Source organism: Lethenteron reissneri, unplaced genomic scaffold (genome assembly GCF_015708825.2).
Source record: "Lethenteron reissneri isolate LAM-NWPU_2019-01 unplaced genomic scaffold, ASM1570882v1 scaffold_422, whole genome shotgun sequence".
Classification (NCBI taxonomy): Eukaryota; Metazoa; Chordata; class Hyperoartia; order Petromyzontiformes; family Petromyzontidae; genus Lethenteron; species Lethenteron reissneri.
The window spans coordinates 40,795-56,068 of NW_026891944.1; the positions used below are offsets into that span (position 1 = coordinate 40,795).

The following is a 15,274-nucleotide window of genomic DNA, read 5'->3' on the forward strand; positions in this document are numbered from 1 at the left end:
GACGCTACCCACGCGCCTCAGTCGTAGTCCGGCCTCTGTCTCACCCATCATCTCGCGTGTTGTCGCGGACCACGCTTCACCCCCTATAGTTTATATTATTTCTCCACAACGCGGTGTTCTTCAGGAACGCAACAATGACCACCACATCTTCTTGGTTCTTTCGGTAAAGTCACGTAGAATGGAAATAATAAAATAAATAAAATAAAACATGATAAAGAAAATGTTTATTTTTATTATTTTATTATTAAATAAAAATAATAATTATAAAACAATGACTTTATTGTTTAAATTTTATTATTTTATTATTTCCATAAAAATAAAAAATAATAAAGTAAATGTTTATTTTTATTATTCTATTATTAAATAATAAAATAATAAAAATAAAACAATTACTTTCTTGTTTTATTTTTATTATTTTTATTATTTCCATAAAAATATAACATAATAAAGTAAATGTTTATTTTTATAATTTTATTATTAAATAATAAAACAATACAAATAAAACAATTACTTTATTGTTTTATTTTATTATTATATTATTTCCATTCTACGTGACTTTACCGAAAGAACCAAGAAGATGAATCCCTGCAGTCACGAAAGAAGATTTAAATCGAAATGACCACCGCGTTACAGGAGAACAACAGATCGTGAACGCGCTTCGACGATTCGTGGCAACGGCAACACAAAGCGCCACGCGCAGTCTCTTGCGACCAGCGGTGTCTGTGATGAAGGTTTTTGTTGTCGTCGCTGCTGCTGCTCCTGGGTTAGATGGCGTTGGATCACAATCCTGGCACATCGCCCGATGAAACCGGTCGCCGTTGTTTGTAATCACCGGCGAAACGTCACCGGCACTCGAATTGTAAATGCTGTTGTGGGTTCACTCTCCCCGACACACAAGCGCTGTGTGTGCTGAAGTTGGTAACCAATTGGCACGTTTCGTTTACGTGACAAACCCTGACTGATTGGCCGTGTCAGGCGATGGTGGTGGGTGGTGGTGGGTTAACGACACAATGTTGATATTTACGAGATCTCTAACCCAACAACAACAACAACAAAAACCAAACCTCTGTCACGGAAAAGTGTTACCGCAGAGCAAGTCGCTCCGACCTCCTGGAGATACCGGTGAAACAGGCTAAAAATTAACCCGTAAAAACAAAGTTTTTCACTATAAATCCTTTATATGCGTGGCGGCTAGAGTCCTCTCGTCCTCTGGCTTGAGATGGCTGCCACCTATGGCTCAGATGGTTGCCTGCCACCATTAAGCAATTGGTAATTAAATACAATTTTTTTTTTCCTAAAAAGTGTAAAATTTTGGTAAAATTTTTTCACGAAAATAAATTGTCACGCACAACGAGTCTGTGTGCAAAATGTCAGCTCGATTGGATCACGGGAAGTCGGTTAAAAAACGACTGAAAGATTTGCACGGTCGTGAGCGCGCAAGCAAGCAAGCAAGTGAACTTAATATAAAGGATTTAAAAATAACCCCTGCCCCGATTAAACCCGGATATAGTTTGGCCCAGGCCAGAGTAGACCCGGGGGATAAAGTGTCCTAGGCTAAACTATACCCGGGGGTTTAAACTAGACTGGTCCAGACCATACCCCCCCTCCAGGGCAGAACATGCCCCATGTGAAAGTTCAAAGGCAATTATCCATACAGAGAACAGCCGACAACGGACTTCAATCGATATCTAAAAAGCGTATAAATGGAAGTAAGAATCTCAATTTGATCAATTGAAGCATTTTTAGGGTTATTATCAGTTTTTCTGGTTGAAGTAATCAAAGTCTATGTGTTTACAGTTTTAAATAAAATGTTGGAAAAAATTTAGTAATTCATGTGTATATCACAAATACCAGCTATTAAAGCAAATCCTGGAAGGAAAAATCGAAGGGAAAAAACGACCAGGACGGCCAAAAACGACATGGCTCAGTAACATCAAAACATGGCTACAATTAACAACAGCACAAACTCTACACGCCGTGCTAGACCGGGACCAATATCATCGTGAAGTCGCACACGCCGTTAGGCAGCACTAAACAAGAAGATATCGCTCAACACTATTACTATCATGGGGGTATGATTTGGCCTAGAGGGGTATAATTTGGCCTCGGCCATGATACACCCGGGTACAATGTAGCCTAGGCCGCTTGAACCCCGGGTAGACTACGGCCTGTTGCACCGGCACGGGCTGTGTGAGCTGGGCCGCCTTCACAACCAACGAGACGCCGCCGCTGCCAATTGGGACCAAGACGGCAGCGCTGCCTCCACCGGTCCGGTGAGGTCATTCTCAACAGGAGATTTTTGTTTTTCGATTTGAAGCTTTCGTGACTGCAGGGATTCATATTGTTGGTTCTTTCGGTAGAGTCACGTAGAAGGGAAGTAATAAAATAATAAAAATAAAAGATAATGAAACAAAATATAATAAAATATTTTATTATATTAAATTATTGTTTTATTTTTATTATTTTATTACTTGCCTTATAAGTGACTTATATAATAATATGTTATATTATTATATTATTTTATTATATCATATTATTTTATTATGTTTTATTCTTATTATTTTATTACTTCCCTTCTACGTGCCTTTACCGAAAGAACCAAGAAGAGATTTTTTTTTCGATTTGAAGATTTCGTGACTACAGGGATTCATATTCTTGGTTCTTTCGGTAAAGTCACGTAGAAGGAAAATAATAAAATGATAAAAATAAAACTATACAATTCTCACGACGTTTCGATTGCAACGCAAGCAATCATCATCAGGTGTGAAAACCACAGCAATATTGTTTTTGTTGTTGTGGGTTTTCATAAACTGATGATTGCTTGTGTTGCAATCGAAACGTCGTGTTAATTTGATTCTTACATTTTTATTATTTTATTATTTCCCTTCTACGTGACTTACCAAAAGAACCAAGAATACAGTAGATTTTTATTAATCATTTTACTTTTCCAGGTAAGGCCCCCACTGAGCTGTGTAGTAGCGACCTGGCTATCACAAATGACAGCAGCGCACCGAAGTGGCTTATCACGTGACATTTACAGCAGCCAAATACTCTGAACACATGTGGAGATGTTAACTACCTCTCCTGGTATACAGGAGATCGTGTGTTTGATTCCGACCCTGACGCCTGCTGTATATTTTGAGTTTGCGCGTCTCTCTCTCTCTCTCCCCGTGGTCGTGTGGATTTTCTCCAGGTCCTCCGGTTTTCCCTCGACATTTAGAATCGAGATCACGCAATCAGAGTATTTGGCCGCTATAAATGTCCACACAATGATAAGCCACTTCGTTGAGCTTTCATTTGTGATGGCCAGGTGGTCGCGTCTGATAAAAGAGCTACTACGTATCCAGTTGGACCTTACTTGGTAGAATCCCAAGATAATGTTTGTTAGTTTATGTATATATATCATTTTAAACAGAATCACAAACTAACGCTCAACTTTCTTAAACGTGCAAGAGTCAACGCGCGCCACCACCGTGCGACATCACGCGAGCAACCGGGACGCAGAAAATCTCTCAACCCTTTCCCGCGTCCGAGACGTCTGCAGAGTTGCAGGGTCGGTGGGTGTCACCGTTCACGGGGTGGGTGTCACCGTTCACAGGGTGGGTGTCACAAGGGTGGCACAGTCGGGTTTTTTACAATCGGGTTTAATTGTCTTTTTATATTAAACCCGATCATCTAAGATTGAGAGAAATCCGGTTTCATTGGTTCTAATTGCAGAACCGCACTTCTCAACGATGGGCTTCATCCATTCCAAGCTAAGGAACTCACTGGCGCCCACGATTGTGGAGAAGCTCGTGTTCATTAAGACCAACCTGCCCGCCGCATTCTACGACTACCCCGTGCCCGACGGCCCCGAGTACCATAGCAGCACCGACGAGGAAGCAGCCTAAGCCTATCAGAGTTTCGTATTCATTAAACCAGGTTTTAATTCCCCGAAATCGGGTTTAATTGTGTTAAAGAAAAAACCCGATGCCTGCAGCTGGAAAAATCGGGTTTTTTCCACCCATGGGGTGTCACCGTTCACGGGGTGGGTGTCACCGTTCACGGGGTGGGTGTCACCGTTCACGGGGTGGGGGTCAGGTCACGGGGTGGCTGTCACCGTTCACCGCAGCAGTGGCAGCAGCAGCAGCAGCACTGCTGTTGTTGTTATAAAGACGTCGTTGCTCACCGCAGAGAAGCGTAGCGACACGACCGCCGCCACTCTGCGCTAGCCGGCGCGAAAACTGTGCCACACTCCCTGCCCCGCGTGGCCCTGTGGGAGCCTCGGTACCGATAATGTTGCTTTAGTTTTTACTGCGTTTTGTTATTCCGACGACGACGTTCACGCACGGCGCGCGGCGTCGTCGCGACGGCAAAGGGTTAAGTTCACGCTGGGAACATTTTCAACGGGGGAGGCAGCAACAACACGCAGGGTGATCCAAGTGCAGATGCCCCAATCATACCTACACCCCCCTCCCCCAACGCCCTCTCGGAATATTTTTTCAGACCGCAGGAATCCGATGAGCTATGAAGCTCTTCTTCGCAGATCTCCAGCCGTTCCACAGATGTCCTCTCCTAACACCCCCCCCCACCTCCTCCCCGTAGCTTTCCTCTCAGCGGCAAAGTGAATATCGCGCAAGCGATGGCTCAGGGCTACGGGACTGAGTGCACGGAGATTTGTGAGCGGATGCCACCTTCGTCATCGGCCGCGGTTCAGTCTACCGCTGGATGGGTACGTACTGTACGTACTGTACGTACGTCGCACGGGGCAGGGCTACGAGACGGCACGCGGTGCGCATGGAGACCGGCGGGAGACGTGCAGACTGGGGTATCTGTAGGTGGATCGCCCTGCGGTGTCCCCCTCTAGGGTAACAACAGTGCAGCTCTGCACGGGGGACTCTGCACACTCACACACACAGGGACCCCCAGGTGATGGGGGTGGGGGGGGACACGTGCAGTGGTTGGGACCTAGAACTCCGCACTTGCAATCGAGGGGTGGCCAGGTCGGTTTAATCTCCCACCCCCCACAGAGTGTGAGGCAGGTGTAGGAGGGTCCGTAGGTTTCCGTGTTCACATTCAAAATCAGTTTCAAGAGTGGCACAGCCTCGGCTAGTCACGTGGCCTGTTGTTTAAAACTAATTCACAGCTCGGCGCTGTGCGCGTTTTGCTCAGGATGGCTGACTTTTCTGTTTCCACGGGAATGAGAAAATGCATTCTGGCCGGTGTGTGTTCTCTGGTGCCGGCAAAGACTGGATGGGTCTGCAAACACCTTCTCACACACGGTGCACTTGAACGGCTTTTCTCCCGTGTGTGTTCTCTGGTGCCTGTGAAGATCTGATAGCTGTGCAAACGCCTTCTCACACACAGTGCACTTGAACGGCTTCTCTCCCGTGTGTGTTCTCTGGTGGCTGTGAAGATGTTGTAAATGTGCAAATGCCTTCTCACACACGGTGCACTTGAACGGCTTCTCTCCCGTGTGTGTTCTCTGGTGGCTGTGAAGATGTTGTAAATGTGCAAATGCCTTCTCACACACGGTGCACTTGAACGGCTTCTCTCCCGTGTGTGTTCTCTGGTGGCTGTGAAGATGTGATAGCCGTGCAAACGCCTTCTCACACACGGTGCACTTGAACGGCTTCTCTCCCGTGTGTGTTCTCTGGTGCTTCTTCAAGGTACTCTTGTAGTCTGTGCTGTATGGACATTGGTCACACTGATGACTTTTGTTACTGGGCTTAGTGGGGTGTCTGCTCTGCACGTGATACTGTATACTCGAGCGGCAGATGAACTGACGGTTGCAGGCAGGACACGGCAGCCTTGTGACCTCCACACCCACTCCACCTGCGTCATCCCAGAGGAACAAGACACACGCGCACACACCAACATCTAGACATGAACACTCTTGCACACGTGTGTGTATACACAAAGGTAAAGGTTTCCCACAGCCATATCAGACTGTTGGGCAAGTGCTGTTTGCGAGTACCTATGAAGGCCGGCATGGCACACGAGGGAGTAGGTGGCCAACACCAGGCCCGGCCGCCTTTGTCTCTCCAGTGGCGATGTTTCCACGTTTAAGCTAGGTACTCATTTGAGGCTGAGTCAGCCTAGGGGAGGCCTAAATATTCACCACTGACGTTGGCCGTGAGTGGGAATCGAACTCAGGTGGCCGGGTTCGTAGTGCAGTGGGCTCCATTATATATACACACAAAGACAAAGAACCCCCATATAGCCTGTATATACTTTGGGACAAGTGCTGTTATGGGCACCAATGAAAGCCAACACGGCACACGAGTGGGAGGGTGGCCAGCACCACACATAGCCGCCTTTGTCTCCCCAGTGGCGATGTTTACTACTACACACCACACCAGTTACTCACTTCCACCTTATCAGTGTGGCTGGTGCCTATCATCTCTGGTGAGTGGTGGCTGTCATCTCTGGTGAGTGGTGGCTACCAACTCTGGTGAGATGTGGCTATCATCTCTGGTGAGTGGTGGCTATCATCTCTAGTGAGTGGTGGCTATCATCTCTGGTGAGTGGTAGCTACATCCACATCTCTGGTGAGATGTCGCTATCATCTCTGGTGAATGGTAGCTATCATCTCTACTGAGTGGTGGCTATCGTCTCTGGTGAGTAGTGGCTATCGTCTCTCGTAAGTGGTGGCTGCCATCTCTGGTGAGTGGTGGCTATCATTTCTGGTGCGTGGTGGCTATCATCTCTGGTGAGTGGTGGCTATCATCTCTGGTGAGTGGTGGCTATCGTCTCTCGTGAGTGGTGGCTATCATCTCTGGTGAGTGGTGGCTATAGTCTGGTGAGCAGTGGTGAGTCTCTGGTGAGCAGTGCTCACGGTGTTCCTCGCTTGGTGGAGGCTGCACGGGCTGCAGGTCTCTGGCGGTGGCCCTAGGAGCCATCTCGCTGCTGCTGCTGCTGCGGCGTCGCGAGGGCCCGGCCTCGCAGGCGATGCCCAGCTCCTGGGCGAACTCCTCGCCGTACCAGACCAGCAGCTCAGAGCCGGGCCCCACGGCACGGAATGTGCGGTAGTAAATCTGCCCCCGGTGCTGGAAGGCCACCAGGTTCTGCTCCTGCTCATTCCTCGCGCAGTTGACGAACCTGCGCGGGCAGACGCGGGGGCGGGGTGGGCGCCGTTAGCGAGCGCCTATTAAGGGCCGGCACTGGGCGCTACGTGGGGGTGGTGTGGCTGGAACCACGCTCCGTACCGGGTGCTCATTTGATGCCGAGTCGACCAAGGGGAGGCCCAGGGTTGGTCTCTGTGTGTAGTGGGTCTGGTCTCTGTGTGTAGTGGTTCTTGTCTCTGTGTGTGGTGGTTCTGGTCTCTATGTGTAGTGGTTCTGGTCTCTGTGTGTGGTGGTTCTTGTCTCTGTGTGTGGTGTTCTGGTTTCTGTGTGTGGTGGTCTGGTCTCTGTGTGGTGGTGTTCTGGTCTCTGTGTTGTGGTTCTGGTCTCTGTGTGTGCTGGTTCTTGTCTCTGTGTGTAGTGGTTCTGGTCTCTGTGTGTGCTGGTTCTGGTCTCTGTGGTGTAGTGGTTCTGGTCTCTGTGTGTGGTGTTTCTGTCTCTGTGTGTAGTGGTTCTGGTCTGTGTGTGCTGGTTCTTGTCTCTGTGTGTGGTGGTTCTGGTCTCTGTGTGTAGTGGTTCTGGTTTCTGTGTGTAGTTGGTGTTCTGGCTCTGTGTGTAGTGGTTCTGGTCTCTGTGTGAAGTGGTTCTTGTCTCTGTGTGTAGTGGTTCTGGTCTCTGTGTGTAGTGGTTCTGGTCTCTGTGTGTAGTGGTTCTGGTCTCTGTGTGTAGTGGTTCTGGTCTCTGTGTGTGGTGGTTCTGGTCTCTGTGTGTGGTGGTTCTGGTCTCTGTGTGTAGTGGTTCTGGTCTCTGTGTAGTGGTCCTTCAGACAATAATCACCTCATCCAGTTTGATTTAGATTCATCCTGAGCATCAACATATTCACGATCCTTTTTGTTTTTGTAAATCTGAAACACACACGCACACGAGCGGATCCACGGATAATTAATGTCAGTTGGACTGTAAGTTGAACTTCTTTCGTACCGCACGTAGCCAACCATGCTGATCGGAGGTGCGGGGGAAGGACAACAAACTAAACACTAAAAGCAGTTCTAAAGAAATGCATTTTCAATCTACAAGATTTTAAAGTGCATAGCTCCAGTGGCTTCCTAACATTGGAAGGAAGAACCTTCCAGACGGCCGCAGAAGTGCATCTGTAAGCGCCGCGCCATGCGGTGACCACCGTCTTTGCTGTGTGTTACAAGTTCAAATAATTACGTTAATTTTTGGGTCTCTCTGTGATTCTGGGGGTCTTTGGTGAGTCTCTAGGTCTCTGTACGAGTCTCTGGTCTCTGTGCGAGTCTCTAGGGTATCTGTGCGACTCTGGGTCTCTGTGTGAGACTGTGGGTCTCTGTGCGATTCTCTTGGTCTCTGTGCGAGTCTCTGGGTCTCTGTGTGAGACTGTGGATCTCTCTGTGCGATTCTCTGAGCATCTGTGTGAGTATCTGGGTCTCTCTGTGTGAGTCTCTGGGTCTCTGTGTGAGTCTGTGTGTCCCACTGTGAGTCTCTGGGTCTCTGTTCAAGTCTCTAGGTCTCTGTGCAAGTCTGTGGGTCTCTCTATGCGAGTCTCTGGGTCTCTGTGCAAAGTCTCTGGGTCTCTCTGTGCCAGTCTCTGGGTCTCTGTGTGAGTCTGTGGGTGACTGTGTGAGGCTATGGGTCTCTGTGCGAGTCTATGGGTCTCTGTGTGAATCTATGGGTCTCTGTGCGAGTCTATAGGTCTCTGTGCGAGTCTATGGGTCTCTGTGCGAGTCTATGGGTCTCTGTGTGAGTCTATGGGTTTCTGTGCGAGTCTATGGGTCTCTGTGTGAGTCTATGGGTCTCTGTGAGTCTCTGGGTCTCTCTGTGCCAGTCTCTAGATCTCTGTGTAAGTCTGTGGGTGACTGTGTGAGGCTATGGGTTTCTCTGCATCTCCTTCACGAGCCTCCTCTCCACACACACGATGATGATGTAGGAATAGGAGGAGGCTGCAGCAGTAGCAGCAGCAGCTCACCAGCCAGCAGTACTCGCTCACGGGGTTCTCCTCAGACACCTCTCCCTGGTAGGGCCCAAAAATCACCCCCTTGGGCAGCTTCTTCCTGTTGCTCCACACCCCGAGGCCGGCGCCGGCGATGGAGGAGGCGCCGACGGTGAGGCCCTGGGGCAGGCTGAGCCGGGCCCTGTTGGCCACTCCGGGGCCACGGCCGCGTCTGCAATGAACTCTGGCGGGCCGTGCACGGAGCACTCCCCCAGGTAGAAATCCCTGCACAGCTCGCAGACTGAGAGCCACAGCAGCAGCAGCAGGAGGAGGGCGAACCGCAGTAGCAACAGCAGCAGCAGCAGTGGCACTGTGAGAGAGTGAGAGGGTGAGGAGCGCTCCAGACAGATGCCTCCTTTCCTCCCTCTCTGCATTGTGAACTTCTTTAGCTCGCTCATCGGAGATGTAAACCCTGTCACCCTCCCTGCTCCCTCCCTGCATCCCTGAGTGAGGGAGCAAAAGACAGGGAGGTAAGTGAGAGTGCGAGAAAGGGAGCGTGTGAGAGGGAGGGAAAGGGAGAGAGAGTGAGAGGGAGCAGGTGGAATATATCGAGTGAGAGCGCGGGAGCAATAGAGAGAGATAGGAGAGAGTGTGAGAAAGTTAGAGTAAGGGGCCGTCCATAAATGACTTCATGCACCTAGGGGGGTGGGGGGTCAGACATTTGTGACGATGTGTGAGGAACCACAGACAACACGTTCTACTTAATTAAATACTTTTTAATAAATGTTTTCTCCTACAACATCAGACTGCAGTGCCACATTAAATATGCACTACAATGACAATAGTTTGAAGCGATTTTAAGCATATTAAATGAGCTTTGTGACGTCACATTTGAGGGGGGGGTCTGACTTTTGTGATGTCGTGTGATGGGGGGGAGGGGGGTCCAAAATCGCGTGACGCCATTAATGGACGGCCCTAAGAGAGTGTGAGAAAGTGACAGTGTGAGAGAGAGTGTGAGAAAGTGACAGTGTGAGAGAGAGTGTGAGAAAGTGACAGTGTGAGAGAGAGTGTGAGAAAGTGACAGTGTGAGAGAGAGTGTGAGAAAGTGACAGTGTGAGAGAGAGTGTGAGAAAGTGACAGTGTGAGAGAGAGTGTGAGAAAGTGACAGTGTGAGAGAGAGTGTGAGAAAGTGACAGTGAGAGAGAGTGTGAGAAAGTGACAGTGTGAGAGAGAGTGTGAGAAAGTGACAGTGTGAGAGAGAGTGTGAGAAAGTGACAGTGTGAGAGAGAGTGTGAGAAAGTGACAGTGTGAGAGAGAGAGTGAGAAAGTGACAGTGTGAGAGAGAGTGTGAGAAAGTGACAGTGTGAGAGAGAGTGTGAGAAAGTGACAGTGAGAGAGAGAGAGTGAGAAAGTGACGGTGTGAGAGAGAGTGTGAGAAAGTGACAGTGAGAGAGAGAGTGTGAGAAAGTGACAGTGAGAGAGAGAGTGTGAGAAAGTGACAGTGTGAGAGAGAGAGTGAGAAAGTGAGAGAGAGTGAGAGGGAGCAGGGGGTCTCACAGAAGAAGTCGTCGTCCTGGGGCTCCTCCACCTCTGTGTAGACTTTCCTCTCGCGCGGGCGCAGGCCGTAGCGAGAGCGAGCGCTGCGCGACACCGCCACAGCCTGGGCGGAGGCCGGCGGCACGGAGGAGCCTGCAGGCAAACACGGCGAGATGTTGACTACCTCTCGTGGTATACGGGAGGTCGTGGGTTCCATCCCGACCCTGACGAAGCCTGCTGTATATTTGGAGTCTGCGTGTCTCTCTCTCCTCCGTGGCGAGATGTTAACTCCCTCGCATGGTCTACAGGAGGTCGTGGGTTCCATCCCGACTGTATAGTTTACAACATGTTACCCTATTTGTATTTTTGTATTTTAGATTGTATATTATGGCTAGTTTACATTTATATTGTACACTTATTCACAATTTTACATACTTTAGCCCCTTAGTATAGTTAGACTTTGTAATTTTAGTATAGTTTGACTGTATACCACTCATTTCAGTTTTAAGATTCCTACATGTTGAATGTATGCACCTTCCGGCCATAGTAAATTCCTTGTCTGTGCAAACTTTCATGGCGAATACCTCCCCGTGGTTGCGTGGATTTTTCTCCGGGTCCTTCGTTTTTTTCCCTCGACATATAGAACCAACGTCATGCGTTGAGAATATTTGGCTGCTATAAATGTCCACGTAATGACGATGATGACAAGTCACTTCGTTGAGCTCTTATTTGTGATAGCCAGTCGCTTCTGAAAAACAGCTACACAGCTCAGTGGGGCACACCCTGGTTGCTAATCCTGCATAATGCACGGGCATATGTAGTATTAATCACATACCTGCATTTCCCATATCCCCTCCCTTTGATGCTGCTAGTCCTGCATAATGCACGGGCATAAGTAGTACTAATCACATACCTGCATTTCCCATATCCCCTCCCTTTGATGCTGCTAATCCTGCATAATGCACGGGCATGAGTAGTACTAATCACATACCTGCATTTCCCATAAATATGCTAAATGCCTCTTGATATGCATATTCTTTTGTCAAGGCGCTCTTTCCCCCCCTTCCAACCCAGCTTATATATGCTCCAAGCACGTGTGCTGTATCATTCAGACGCTGTCGCCTCGACAGACCTGGTTTTCACCTGAGGACGGCTGCTTGCGTTGTGGCCGAAACGTCGTGAGAATTGTTTTGTTATGTTTTATTTTATTATTTTATTACTTCCCTTCTACGTGACTTTACCGAAAGAACCAATAAGAAAAATAAACATCGTTTAGTTCATAGGCTGCATCAGTACCAGCAGCAGCCCTGACAGGAGCACATGTAGCAGTAGCATCAACAGCAGTGGCGACTTCCATCAGCACTAACAGAAGATTGCGGAGTTCCGGTGAGAATAGAGGGGAGCGTGGAGTTCCGGTGAGAATAGAGGGGAGTGTGGAGTTCCGGTGGGAATAGAGGGGAGTGTGGAGTTCCGGTGGGAATAGAGGGGAGTGTGGAGTTCTGGTGAGAATAGAGGGGAGTGTGGAGTTCTGGTGGGTATAGAGGGGAGTGTAGAATTCCGGTGAGAATAGAGGGGAGTGTGGGGTTCCGGTGAGAATAGAGGGGAGCGTGGAGTTCTGGTGAGAATAGAGGGGAGTGTGGAGTTCCGGTGAGAATAGAGGGGAGTGTGGAGTTGCGGTGGGAATAGAAATCACCGCTGCAGGCTACGCACCTCCACGTATCCTCTGGAGCGCCACCCTCAGGGCCTTTGCAGGCGGTGGCTCTGCGCTCCAGCCTGAACATCGCCATCCTGGCCTTGTGCACCTCCCTCAGCTCAAATCCCCTGAACTCCTCCTCCTGCTGCTCCTCCTCCTCCACGCCCTGCAAGATGCTCCACACGTACTCCAGGGCTTCCGCTTTAGTCTGAGCGGAGGGGGCGGTGGGGTGAGGGGGCGGAGGGGGTGTGGGGGCGGAGTTGGTGCGGTGACCAGCGGTGGCTAGGAGATGTTAACTCCCTCGCCTGGTACGCAGGAGGTCGCGGGTTCCATCTCGACCCTGACACCTCATCGGATTCCTCCAGTACAATACATATTTTAATTCTGATATTCTGAATCTGTAAATCTGATTCCATACATCAAGCAGAACCATGCCGTCATGCTGAACCTCGGTGGGTATGGCAGGCCATGCCTCTTCACAACTCAACTAATTAATAAACTAATTATAATAATGTAGTGGACACCGTGACGACAGAGACAGTTGAAGTAGAGGCAACCCATATTTATTAACTCTGAGCCCGTTACAGCTTCACACTTGAAGAGGTAACGGCCTCTTCACCCGTTCTCTCAAGGGAGCTAACTCCCCAAGCTAACTCACCGACTCCCCACCAATACTACGACCCTCCTCTCAAGGAGACTACCTGACCTGGCCCAGCCAAGGCACAGGTCCCGACCACCAGCCACACGAATCCGGCCCTTACAAGGACATCAGCCTTCGCGCTCTGGGGTCGCACCACTGGCTTGCTCTGCCCGGCCTTTAGAAGGACAGCGGGTCAGAGGAGTCCCAGGGTCTAGCTAGCTGGACTTCAGCTGGTTCTTCGTCCTTGGCTTGTTCGAACTAACTCTCTCCTCTCAGAGTCTCGCCTTTTATACGATTCCCCACTGAGGGGCGGGGTTCTGTGGGATCACACACACCCCACAGCCCCCTCCCCTCGGGAGGGGCCCCGGCTAGGGATATCACAACCGCCCCGCACAGGTAAGTAATGGGAGTTAACCGGAGCTGGTGTGCGCGCGTTCCAATACCACCACCACCACAATAATGACGCACGTCTCTGGTATAATTATATAGAAATTACTTTTATAACACAGACCAGTGGAACATTTTTTTGTACTTTTCGTAACAGCTATTTTCATTGGAGTATATGACAGGTGAGGCTCTGCCTCGCCCGTCTCCCCTGACCGCACGTCCCTGGTATAGCAGTGTCTAGTAGTATGTATGTACGTTGAATGTCTTTGTCACCGTACGTAGCCAACCTCGCTAATGGGAGGTGCGGGGGAAGGACAACAAACTAAAGACAACAGCAGCAGCAGCTGTAACGAGAGGAGTGCCGTGCGCTGTGCACAGAGACCTTGCGCTTGCTGGAAGCTGCCCTCGCGTGAGACTCTCCCACGGTGGCCCAGCGTGAAGCAGCCCCCTTGCCTCCTCCTGCGTGAACACACGCACACACGTGAACACACGCACACACGTGAACACACGCACACACGTGAACACACGCACACACGTGAACACACGTGTGAACACACGGACACGCATGAACATATGCAAGGACAAAGCTCCCCCGTATAGCCTTAACAGACTGTAGGGGCAAGTGCTGTTAGTGAGCACCTATGAAGGCCAGAACGGTACACGAGGGGGTGGGTGGCCAGCACCACGCCCGACCGTCTTTGTCTCCCCAGTGGTGATGTTTACACACCGCACCAGGTACTCAGTTGAGGCTGAGCCGACATAGGGGAGGCACAGGACCGGTTCAAATAATCGTCACTGGTGTTGACCGTGAGCGGGAATCGAACCCGGGTCGCCGGGTTCATAGCGCAGCGCGCTAACCGCTACACTACCGCTCCCCATATGCACACGCGTTAACACACGCACACACGTGTGAACACACGGAAATGCATTAACACACACACACGTGTGAACACACCCACACGCGTATTTACGCATGCAAACATTTACTCACTCACATATTTACCAAAAAGTCAATGATCTCCCCTGTGCCGCCTTAACAGACTGTTGTCACAGGACAGAACCAGGTGCCATGCCATGGGTTGACTGTTGTGCCAGGCTAGGTGCAGGTCACGAGACGGACCCTGCAGGTGCCATAGGTTTACTGAGATGACTGCCAGATGCACCACCTGTGCCCGCGACTGTGCCAACTCGGTCCACAATTAAAAAGATGCCCCGTGTAGCCTTCACAGACTGTTGCGGTCAAGTGCTGTCAGCAAGCAGCATCTACGAAGGCCAGCACGGCACACGGGGGGATGGGCAGCTAGCAACACGCCCGACCGTCTTTGTCTCCCCAGTTGTGATGTTTACTACACACCACTGCACCGGGTACTCATTTTGACGCTGAGTCAACCTAGGGGAGGCTCAGGACCGGTTCGGATCGTCGTCACTGGTGTTGGCCGTGAGCGGGCATTTAACTTGGTTCCGCTGGTGATTACAACCAGCTTCATCAAGCGAGTCTACAGGGGTCTCTGCGTGAGTCTACAGGGGGTCTCTGTGTGAGTCTACAGGGGTCTCTGCGTGAGTCTACAGGGGGTCTCTGTGAGTCTACAGGGGTCTCTGTGTGAGTCTACAGGGGTCTTTGTGTGAGTCTTCAGGGGGTCTCTGTGTGAGTCTACAGGGGGTTTCTGTGTGAGTCTACAGGGGTCTCTGCGTGAGTCTACAGGGGGTCTCTGTGTGAGTCTACAGGGGGTTTCTGTGTGAGTCTACAGGGGGTCTCTGTGTGAGTCTACAGGGGGTCTCTGTGTGAGTCTACAGGGGTCTATGTGAGTCTACAGGGGGTCTCTGTGTGAGTCTACAGGGGTCTCTGCGTGAGTCTACAGGGGGTCTCTGTGTGAGTCTACAGGGGGTCTCTGTGTGAGTCTACAGGGGGTCTCTGCGTGAGTCTACAGGGGATCTCTGCATGAGTCTACAGGGGGTCTCTGCGTAAGTCTACAGGGGTCTCTGTGTGAGTCTACAGGGGTCTCTGCGTGAGTCTACAGGGGTCA

At 50.1% G+C, this 15,274-nt stretch overlaps 2 protein-coding genes across 2 annotated transcripts; both read right to left on the reverse strand.

Moving 5' to 3' along the window:
- Positions 1–2,901: 2,901 nt before the first annotated feature.
- Positions 2,902–6,382, reverse strand: LOC133339830 (gastrula zinc finger protein XlCGF71.1-like). The gene is made up of 2 exons (XM_061547966.1): positions 6,346–6,382; positions 2,902–5,814 (listed from the first exon to the last, which is right to left on the reverse strand). Exons 1-2 carry the CDS (start codon positions 6,380–6,382, stop codon positions 5,120–5,122), a joined length of 732 nt encoding a protein of 243 aa, XP_061403950.1. The 3' UTR covers positions 2,902–5,119.
- Positions 6,313–13,709, reverse strand: LOC133339831 (histone-lysine N-methyltransferase PRDM7-like; the record flags this gene model as incomplete). The annotated part of the gene is made up of 6 exons (XM_061547968.1): positions 6,313–7,080; positions 7,881–7,948; positions 9,031–9,236; positions 10,552–10,683; positions 12,266–12,431; positions 13,633–13,709. Coding segments are annotated over 6 exons (1,004 nt in total), but the record flags the coding sequence as incomplete, so codon positions are not given.
- Between the last annotated feature and the right edge of the window lie 1,565 nt (positions 13,710–15,274).

Excerpts from the sequence above, each read along its gene's own strand:
- LOC133339830 (XM_061547966.1), bottom strand. The coding sequence starts at position 6,382 with ATGATAGGCACCAGCCACACTGATAAGGTGGAAGTGA. Across the intron at positions 5,815-6,345 it reads CACTGATAAGGTGGAAGTGA|GTGGAGTGGGTGTGGAGGTC; the intron begins GTAACTGGTGTG and ends GGGATGACGCAG.